Below are 11,482 nucleotides of genomic sequence, written 5' to 3' on the forward strand. Positions count from 1 at the left end.
TAGCATCTGTTACACCTGTAATCGTTTCTGCAACGTATCATTTTCCTCCTAATTTCCGCTCAGAAAACATGAGCTGAGATTGGAAATCAGTATGAGCTACAAAGTTTTTGATTTGAACACCGGGCGTTTAATAAACACTTCGTTCTGCAGAAACGTCAAAGACAAACTGTACATTCTCTCCTCAGATGAATAATGGAAGAGTTTTCATGACCTTGGATGGATCTGGTGTGGCAGCACGGAGGAGGCAGCAATGATGTGAACGGCAGTGACTGTAGTTTCTTTATAAAAAGAAGAGTGTAAAAAAAAAAAAGAGTACTTCGGTTTTAAAGCGCAGGAAATGCAGCGTGTCCTGATTTCCCCCTGAAATGCCATGTTTCATTTCCCTACACGTCCAACAGAAACCCCTAAACAAGCCAGTTTCATTTTCACCAGAAACACAGAAACACAGCTCCCAGGGATGTGTAATGAGCGTAAACGTCCCGATGTGGCTCACGTGAAGACGATACACGATGATTAAATGAGGCCAGCTATAAATAGAGGCAGGAGGCGGGGGAGGGATTTAGGAACTACACGCTAGGCTAATCAGGGCTAATTAGAAATGTGGAGAGTAGCATGGGGGGGCAGCGCGACAGAGCACAGGGGCATCTGAGGGGGAAAAAACAAATCCGTATTCACGCCTACATTCGAACACGTAAACGGTGGGGGGATGGGGGAGGTGGGGGAGCTAATTAACATTAATAGAAGGAGTCTCCAGTTGCAATCTGAGGTATCATTCATACTTTATGCCTTTACCTTCAAGAAAGAAGAGATGAAGAGAGAAAAACAAGTGATGACAATAATGATGGAACAACCGTTTATAACTATAACACTAAATGTAACTACAAATGGAAATTGACAATTAATTTGAATAAATTGAGATACAAACAGACAGAAAGAGAAAGAGAGAGAAAGAGAAAGAGAGAGAGAGAAAGACCCTCAGATTGATGCTAAAACCAATGAAGGTGGTACTGAATTTACAGTGTTTGAAAGCTAATCTTTGTCCCTGGATAAAGCATAATACCATTATCTCAAGCTATAAAAGAGAGATAGATAGAAAGAAAAGAGAGAGAGAGAGAGAGAGAGAGAGAGAGAGAGAGAGAGAGAGAGAGAGAGAGAGAGAGAGAGAGAGAGAGAGAAAACAAGCCAGTGATGACATTAATATTGGTGATAACATTAAAGGTAACTATAAATGGATAGAAATAACAATAAATTCAATAAAATTAAGATACTTACAGAGAGAAAAAGAGAGAAAGATAATGACAATGACAATAAAAATAAAAATGACAATGAATTGAAAGATATTGATGAGTAGAGAGAGAGAGAGAGAGAGAGAGAGAGAGAGAGAGAGAGAGAGAGAGAGAGAGAGAAAATTAATCATTTATACTTTTGCTATTTTCTTTCCTGCACAAAAACACACAATTTGCCTTCATTTCTTATCGACAGGAAAACCGTAATAAACGTCATATAAGCACATATAGTAGTGGGAATAAAAAGCGAGCTTAGCAGTTAGTTAGTTAACCGTTAGCTAGTTAACAGTAGCAAAAAGTAGCTAGCAGCCAGGGTCACTTTATCACGTCAGGGAGAGAAACACAGACTCACAGTCTCACGTGTCAAAGTGTCCACTTATATAACAGAAGAGCAGCTAGCAAGACGTGCGATTTGGCCCAATGACCAACAGTTAAGACGATCTTAAAAAACGGAAAGAAAAACAAAAAGATCTTGAAATTTCTTTTCTTCTTTCACCCCCTTCAGATTTCCCCTGTGTTTTCGTCTCGTGAGTAACGGCGTGTGGAGGATCTATAATTACATCTCCTGCTATCGAGAAGGGATCTGAGGCGTCTCGCTCTCATCACGGCCAGCGGGTCTGAGAGGAATTTAACAGCTGTGGGGAAACGCTCCGGCCTTTAGATCGACACGAAAACATAGGGAGACGCTGTTTATGGCGTTTGAAGGCTAATCTTTGGTCTTATGTGAGGTGTAATAGCATCCTAACGCAGGCTTTAATGATTAGCAGCAAAAATCTGCACTCGGAGGAGAAGATCGTTACGCCTCATCACACACTCGTTTGTTTGAGCTCATCAACACGTCGGAATTAACGATGACTGGTGGTTTCAGGACAATAGATGGCTCTATAACGAGAAGTTATTGAACGATTTATCAGCGATTCCATTTTCTATGCACATGTAGTTATTTAACAGGTCAGTAAGGCTAATCAGGGACGATTAGCAGTGTGGAGTTTAGCATGGAGCGCAGGACTGAGAGCTAGATCTGATCTGAGGACAAAAGAGCACAAGTTTTCATGCGTTTAAAGAAGGAGTCTCCAGTAACAGTCTGAGGTAACATTTAAACGGTACACCTTTATCTTCAAGACAGAAGAGTGAAATAGAAAGAAAGTGATTAAAAATGAAGATAAATTGTGTGTTTTTGTGCAAATTCTACAGAAAAGAAAACGCAAAAGTATAAACGGTTCATAAAACAACTGTTTTGAACTGTTTTGGGAGACGTTTCCTCATGATGTCCAACTTTTCTTTAAAAAATTCCAGCTTGTAAATGTTGTAAGTGTATCTGTGTACCAAACTGATTTGTTCTCGTCTGTCAATTATTGTGGAATAAAAAAACAGCTATTAAATCCACATGGATATATTTGCACTTGTGCAGTTTGTTACAGATTCAAGTTGCGAGCTCTGACTTGTCCAAATGTGAAAATGCAGACGTTATTGGACGCCTGCTAGATGGCCTCAGTGCCTCCAGCTCGCAATCTGATTGGTTAAAGCAACAGTGTTCAAGCAACATGGATTGTAAGAGTCTGCAGTGCTAAATGTGAAGGGCTTACCAGAGATTTTTGGCAACATGTGATACTATGGCTGAAATCTGATTGAATAGAAACTCTAGCCTGAAACTTACACTTGGTTGCGCTGCTACTTGAAGCAGCACCAGAGAGCAACGCTATAAAATAAGAAGAATAGACTATTGGGAATAATTTAAGACATATTCATGGACAAAAATATATTCAAACATAAGTGATAAGTCTCTCTGGTTTAACGCTGTAGCGAGTTTTAGCGCTTGCGTTATAGCGGCTATAAATAGTCTGTTTGTTCCCTCGCCAACCTCTTAAGTGATTCCACCTTCATGTACTAGGCCACGCCTCCTTCCCGACTGTCTGGTAAGCAGTTTGAGGGTTAATTTAATGCTGCAGGAGTTAGGAGTAAAAATAACCCACTCTCTGGGATGTGCTGCGCCGTCAGCAGTAATTAGGGACATGAGACGAACGGCGTCCCTGTTGCACTAAACAGGTTAGTGGACTTCCTGTCGCTGCTTGCACTTTTTCTTTTTATCCCTTAACGACATCACTGTGTGTGTGTGTGTGTGTGTGTGTGTGTGTATGTGACTCGCATAGTTATATATGTTATCACAGATACCTCTTCTTATACACAGGTCTGACTCAAGGTGGACATGTTGGGAGATATTTGCAATCCTACAAGACCATTTCCCCTAATACGACATATTAAACACACACACACACACACACACACACACACACACACACACACACACACACACACGTTAAAATTTTGATAAACTGCTCGAGGTGCAAGATAAATTTAAGTAAGTGAAGAATAAATTGTTCAAATGAGAAATAGAACAAAAAACAGCACCAGCAATGAACTCCAACAGCTTCATTATAAGTAGAGATGCTGCACAGATCCACACACACACACACACACACACACACACACACACACACACACACACACATCTATCTGTCTGTCTGTCTCTATGTATAATTTTCTATATGTCCATCTATCTATCTATCTATCTATCTATCTATCTATCTATCTATCTATCTATCTATCTATCTATCTATCTATCTATCTATCTATCTGTCTGTCTGTCTGACCGTCCGTCTGTCTGTCCGTCTGTCCGTCCGTCTCTCTGTGTCTAATTTTCTATCTATCTATCTATCTATCTATCTATCTATCTATCTATCTATCTATCTATCTATCTATCTATCTATCTATCTATCTATCAATCGTGAATGAATGAATAATAAAGACTGTACCTGTTATAAACAGGGCCCCTGAATGTGGGGTCGAACCTCCGTGGCTCACCTGTGAATAAAAAGAAGGCAGTTTAGAGTAATTCAGTGTCACAGTATTAATAATAGAAGGAAAGGAAGTGAGCGGAGAGGCAGTTTCACTTCATCAGCATTCAGTCCAGGTTCGAAATTACACAAAATAAAATCCTGCTCAGAAGCAAGAACGCTTACAAACCCACACATATATACTCCATATCTTCCACAGGATTTCAGCACAGAAACACACAGAAAAGAGACGAAGTTTGAATCCTCCTCTCTTTAATTCGAATACGGGTTTCTGTCTGTTAGTTCACAGACGAGGAGGCGGGGCTTCTGCGACTGTCAACCAATATAACAAATATAACAAATATGCGCTCATTTTACATGCTTTCTTGTTTCTATATCAACCACTTGTTCATGAGGTACGAGAGGTAAAGCGTTCAATCCTCAATTTTGGAAAACATTTTTTTTGAGGTGATTTATTTATTTTTTATTTCACATGTATGGAAGGAGTCTCCAGTTTAAATTTATGTTCCCCGAGTTTTTTTCAGTAACATGACAAAGTGCAGGTTTTTTTCTGTCTTTATTAACTTTAACAAAAGAGAATAAAAATTTTAATAAAAGAGATTTATTTCTCGTAGAATATTTTGCGCTTTTAATATTTTATGTGTAGAATTGCATTAAAACTGCATAAAACTTTTTGCACACCCTTAAACACACACACACACACACACACACACACACACACACACACACACACAAACGAATCACAGGCCAGGATGTATTTTCTATGCTCCACATATAAAACCTCTCCAGCTGGGGAGACGGGAGCATGGAGCTGAACTCTGCTGCAGATCCTCATTAATAATTTGGTGTCGTTTCCAAGCTGTAAACATCTCAGCTCCATATCGCTCAGACACAGCTCCATATCTCTCAGACACAGCTCAATACCACTCAGACACAGCTCCAAATCTCTCAGACACAACTCCATATCTCTCAGACACAGCTCAATATCTCTCAGACACAGATCCATATCTCTCAGACACAGCTCCATATCTCTCAGACACAGCTCCATATCTCTCAAACACAGCTCCATATCTCTCAAACACCTCAATATCTCTCAGACATAGCTTCATATCTCTCAGACACAGCTTTATATCTCTCAGACACAGCTCCATATCTCTCAGACACAGCTCCATATCTCTCAGACACAGCTCAATACCACTCAGACACAGCTCCAAATCTCTCAGACACAGCTCCATATCTCTCAGACACAGCTCAATATCTCTCAGACACAGATCCATATCTCTCAGACACAGCTCCATATCTCTCAGACACAGCTCCATATCTCTCAAACACAGCTCCATATCTCTCAAACACTTTAATATCTCTCAGACATAGCTTCATATCTCTCAGACACAGCTTTATATCTCTCAGACACAGCTCCATATCTCTCAGACACAGCTCCATATCTCTCAGACACAGCTCCATATCTCTCAGACATAGCTCCATATCTCTCAGACACAGCTCCATGTCTCTCAGACACAGCTCACTATCTCTCAGACACAGCTCCATATCTCTCAGACACAGCTCAATACCACTCAGACACAGCTCCAAATCTCTCAGACACAGCTCCATATCTCTCAGACACAGCTCAAAATCTCTCAGACACAGCTCCATATCTCTCAGACACAGCTCCATATCTCTCAGACACAGCTCCATATCTCTCAAACACAGCTCCATATCTCTCAAACACCTCAATATCTCTCAGACATAGCTTCATATCTCTCAGACACAGCTTTATATCTCTCAGACACAGCTCCATATCTCTCAGACACAGCTCCATATCTCTCAGACACAGCTCCATATCTCTCAGACATAGCTCCATATCTCTCAGACACAGCTCCATATCTCTCAGACACAGCTCATATCTCTCAGACATAGCTCCATATCTCTCAGACACAGCTCCATATCTCTCAGACACAGCTCACTATCTCTCAGACACAGCTCCATATCTCTCAGACACAGCTCCATATCTCTCAAACACCTCAATATCTCTCAGACATAGCTTCATATCTCTCAGACACAGCTTCATATCTCTCAGACACAGCTCCATATCTCTCAGACATAGCTCCATATCTCTCAGACACAGCTCCATATCTCTCAGACACAGCTCACTATCTCTCAGACACAGCTCCATATCTCTCAGACACAGCTCCATATCTCTCAGACATAGCTCCATATCTCTCAGACACAGCTCCATATCTCTCAGACACAGCTCACTATCTCTCAGACACAGCTCCATATCTCTCAGACACAGCTCCATATCTCTCAGACACAGCTCAATATCTCTCAGACACAGCTCCATATCTCTCAGACACAGCTCAATATCTCTCAGACACAGCTCAATATCGCTCAGACATAGCTCAATATCTCTCAGACACAGCTCCAAATCTCTCAGACACAGCTCCATATCTCTCAGACACAGCTCAATATCTCTCAGACACAGCTCCATATCTCTCAGACACAGCTCCATATCTCTCAGACACAGCTCAATATCTCTCCTACACAGCTCAATATCGCTCAGACACAGCTCAATATCACTCAGACGCATCTCCATATCGCTCAGACACAGCTCAATATCACTCAGACGCATCTCCATATCGCTCAGACGTTTCATACAGGTTTCTTTTCCCCCATCTCTAATAATCACCTGGGTTTATTATTTTCGCAGACGTCTAAACACGCTGCATTAAAAAGTTATCAATTAGTTTATCAAAGGAATATAATGAAAATACATGTCTGTTGAGAACAAATCTCCACACACTCAAAAATCTTGTGGAACATCTTCCCTGAAGAGTGGAGCATATTATAACAGTAAATGGAGACTGAATGTAGAATGAGATGTTTAAAAAGAAGCACATAGCAGTCTTATTGTCTGGTGTCCACAGATTTTTGCCTATATAATATATAGACACTGTATATATGTGCAAAGTAATTTTTGGTGCATCATTAAACAGGAGATCGGGCGTTTTTTTTTACACGTTCTGACGTGATAAATGTAGCAAAGTAAAAACTTCCCTGAGTTTCCAGGTCAGTGAGCGTGAAGGACAAGACACGCCTCAATAAATCGTGTTTTTTTTTTCTGACTGTATTTATTCTCGGCGGTTCCTGCATCCTGTCAGTTGCAGTAAACATTCTCCATCTCGCACTAGTCTAGCTAGAACTTCTGTTGTTTTGTTTTTTTTCTTCAGGATACGACGATCATGAACTCGCCCCCTTGTGGCTGTTGTGTTGCACTGCACTAATTTGCTCTTAACTCACATTCTTTGTAGATTTCACTCTTCTGGGAAGATGTTCCTCAAGATTTTGTGGAGATTTGTGGAGATTCACCCCAAAAGTCCTCCATAGGGTTTGGAGCTCAATAGAAGGAGATCTTTCACACACTTCCAACCCACTTAAAGCAGATCTTCATGGACATCTTCTGTCACAGGAGCATTGTCATGCTAGAACAGGTCTGGGTGTCCTAGTTCAATTAAAAGGATTTTAAAATGTCATGCTCCTGCATCCAAAGGCGTCCGATACAATTGTGTGCCTCCAACTTTGTAGTAAGATTTTGGAGAAGAACCACACACAGCTGGAAAGGTCTGGTGTCCCAATACCTTTGGTCACACAGTCAACATCTTTAATTACTTTCCGCAGAGAGAAAAGCATCAGTCGCATCTGTAACATCACACGGTGTTAATGAAATCCCAGGAAATCCTGCACTCAGGGTTTGAGGGACACGGCGGTGGGTGGAACTGATCTCTTTTATCTGCTCTGTCAGATTCCCCAAGGAGCGAGAGATTACAGAGCAAGAGAATGAAAGACGAGAGCGCTGGAGTTGAAGACAAGGATGTGAAGAAAAGGAAACGTCTTTATTCTTACAGGAGAATTATTCATCTCCTCATCAGCGTCTCCATGGCGACAGGGAGTGAAGAGGTTTCGGCTGAACATTCCTATACACCTTCCTCACACGCTTCTGTACACTTCCTGTGTCCCTCACACACTCCTGTACACGTCCCTCACACACTCCTGCACACTACCTGTGTCCCTCACACACTCCTGTACACGTCCCTCATACACTCCTGTACACTTCCTGTGTCCCTCACAAAGTCCTGTACACGTCCCTCACACACTCCTGTACACTACCTGTGTCCCTCACACACTCCTGTACACATCCCTCACACACTCCTTTACATTACCTGTGTCCCTCACACACTCCTGTACACTTCCTGTGTCCCTCACAAAGTCCTGTACACGTCCCTCACACACTCCTGCACACTACCTGTGTCCCTCACACAGTCCTGTACATGACACTCACACACTCCTGTACACTTCCTGTGTCCCTCACACACTCCTGTACATGTCACTCACACCTGTACACATCCCTCACACACTCCTGTACACGTTCCTCACACACTCCTGTACACTTCCTGTGTCCCTCACACACTCCTGTACACGTCCCTCACACACTCCTGTACACGTCCCTCACACACTTCTGTAAACGTCCCTCACACAATCCTGTACACTTCCTGTGTCCCTCACACACTTCTGTACACTTCCCTCACACACTCCTGTATACTTCCCTCACACACTCATGTACACTTCCTGTGTCCCTCACACAGTCCTGTACACTTCCCTCACACACTCCTGTACACATCCTGTGTCCCTCACAAACTCCTGTACACGTCCCTCACACACTCCTGTACACTACCTGTGTCCCTCACACACTCCTGTACACGTCCCTCACACACTCCTGTACACTTCCTGTGTCCCTCACACACTTCTGTACACGTTCCTCACACACTCCTGTACACTACCTGTGTCCCTCACACAGTCCTGTACACGTCCCTCACACACTCCTGTACATGTCCCTCACACACTCCTGTACATTTCCTGTGTCCCTCACACACTCCTTCACTCATTCCTCACACATTCCCATACGCATTCACAGGCACGTGCGCACCCTGTAAAAACACAATGTTCCACCGTTCTCTGATCTCACCGTGCAGCAGGAACGAATCAGACGGAATAGAATCCAGGACACACTCCTGCTTTCTTCTCGCAGCACATCAGAGCAGGGGAAGGTGGAGTGATTTATTTTTTGCAAAACCGACTCGATGATTAGTGAAGCTGAGATTTGAGTTTTTACAGAAAGATCTTGATTATGACGAGCAGCATTCTTCGTTTTTATCTTTTCTACAGAAGATTTTAAAATGTGTACATTTGAAAATTTCTTTCCACAGAAAGCTCACCACATCGAACACCTTTGGGGTGAATCTCCACAAAATTTTGTGGATCATCTACGCTCAAAAAGCACATACCAACTTTTTGCCCTGTTGTATAGTTCTCATGGATCACTAGTGAGTACTTTCACACAAGTCCACCAACGCTAAACATCTTTTTATAACTGCATGGTTCGGAGGTGAGATGGAGAGTGATGAAGGTGATGAAAGTGTGATTTCTGATCCAAAAACCAGGTTCCAAAAAATCATGAAGCCCTGAGAGGAGTCCGAGTTGAGTTGTGCCGCCTCGTGTCCTCGTCCTGCCTAAGGATTAAAGTGGCGTGTGGGTGTGTTTATGGGATTATTATGGGGACCTGCAGGATGCCTGAGCCTCTAACAGATGCTGCTGCATGCTAATGAACAAGATTCGACAAATCGTCAGCGTGAACCAATGAGGCGTTTCACACACACTGCTCATCAGTCCTCCAGATCTGCTTCCTGTGGCTCCACACACACACACACACACACACACACACACACACACACACACACACACACACACACACACACTTTTTAAAACCGTCTCTGTATGCTGCTTCTAAGCCATGCGTTATGCTGAGACTTTTTCTGTGGTTTCTTTTGTGTGTGTGTGTGTGTGTGTGTGTGTGTGTTAGTGTGTGTGAGTGTGTGAGTGTTAGTGTGTATGTGAGTGTGTGTGTTAGTGTGTGTGAATGTGTGAGTGTTAGTGAGTGTGAAAGTGTGTGTGGGTGTGTGTGTATGAGTGTGTGATTGTTAGTGAGTGTGAAGTGTGTGTATGAGTGTGTGAAAGTGTGAATGAGTGAGTGTGTGTAAGATTGTGTATGTGTCAGTGAGTGAATATAAATGAGTGTGAGAGAGTGAGAGTGTGTAAGAATGTGTGTGTGAATGTGTGTGAATGTGTGTGAATGTGCGTAAGACTGATAGAGTGTGTGTGATTTAAGGAAGAGCTGCGAGTTGGCAGGAAGAAACTAATTGCAGAATTTAGACAATAAAGGATTGGAAACTTCCGCAGCTGAAAATCCTCCTGAGGCGTTTTATCTACATGTCTCGCTTCAGTCGCTTCATCAGTTGGAGTAAACATGGCAACGCAAGAAGAGTGGGGGAGGAGGAGAAACGTGAGGGCAGGAGGAACGTGAGGGCAAGAGGAACGTGAGGGCAGGAGGAACGTGAGGGCAGGAGGAACGTGAGGGCAGAAGGAAAGTGAGGGCAGGAGGAACGTGATGAGCTCAAGAGGAAAGCTTTGTCATTTCGCTAGTTGGATCAGTTAGCATACATTTTTTTTACTGCTTTAGCATTTATTGCAAAAAGTGGATTAGTGAATAATTTTTTTAACTAAAGCTGACAAATTCATCAGATAATCAGTGTTAGGCACAACAACACCTGCTTATGTGCAACTAATAGGGAAGAAGTTTCCAGTGTCAGAGCTCTGAACAGGTAACAACAAACTGCTGACTCTTCACCTTTAACAATACAGATTTTTCTGCCCTTTTGAACAACCCTGACTACTGAAATAAAACGTTCTGAAGGAGTAGAAAGAATCTGTCTGGTTGACTGATAAAAGGAAATCGGGGATTTCAGAATCAAAGTGTGAAAAGTGAAAGGTAAGTCTTTCCCTCTCCAGGATTCAGTGTGGTAAAATCCAAATCCCACTGGAGCACTGAAGCACAGTGAGCATGTGGAGATGCTCCTGGATCTACTTCTCCTGCTGTGTTGTTTTTTTTTTTGTGTAGAAACCCACAATAAAAGTCACATTGAAAATCCGCCTGGCGCTGAACGGCGAGACGAGAGCAGCTGATTATCCTCAAGGCCACTGCGTCTCCGAGCAAAACTCTGCACTGCAAGCCGAGAGCAAGTGTTTCCTTTCACATCACGCGCCGCAAGAGCTGAGAGTCTGGACGTGCAGCTGTGCTCCCAATGTTCACTTTAAACCCAGAACATCTGGCTGTTCGGTGCTGGCTCCGCTCCAGAGACGAGACGCTCATAGGGAAAAATCGAGAAGCATCACGTTTGTGAGTCGATTATCGCTGAGCGTTTGAGCTCTAATCACAAACTCCTCCCTCTT

At 42.7% G+C, this 11,482-nt stretch overlaps 1 protein-coding gene across 1 annotated transcript in view; it reads right to left on the reverse strand.

Moving 5' to 3' along the window:
* The window catches only part of slc44a5a (solute carrier family 44 member 5a), a 40,209-nt gene that overhangs the window by 22,796 nt on the left and 5,931 nt on the right, over positions 1–11,482 (reverse strand). Inside the window, 1 exon segment of the mRNA XM_046876712.1 lies at positions 4,100–4,148. Within this exon segment, the coding sequence (XP_046732668.1) occupies positions 4,100–4,148 (49 nt within the window).

This window comes from Silurus meridionalis, chromosome 20, assembly GCF_014805685.1.
Source record: "Silurus meridionalis isolate SWU-2019-XX chromosome 20, ASM1480568v1, whole genome shotgun sequence".
Classification (NCBI taxonomy): domain Eukaryota; kingdom Metazoa; phylum Chordata; class Actinopteri; order Siluriformes; family Siluridae; genus Silurus; species Silurus meridionalis.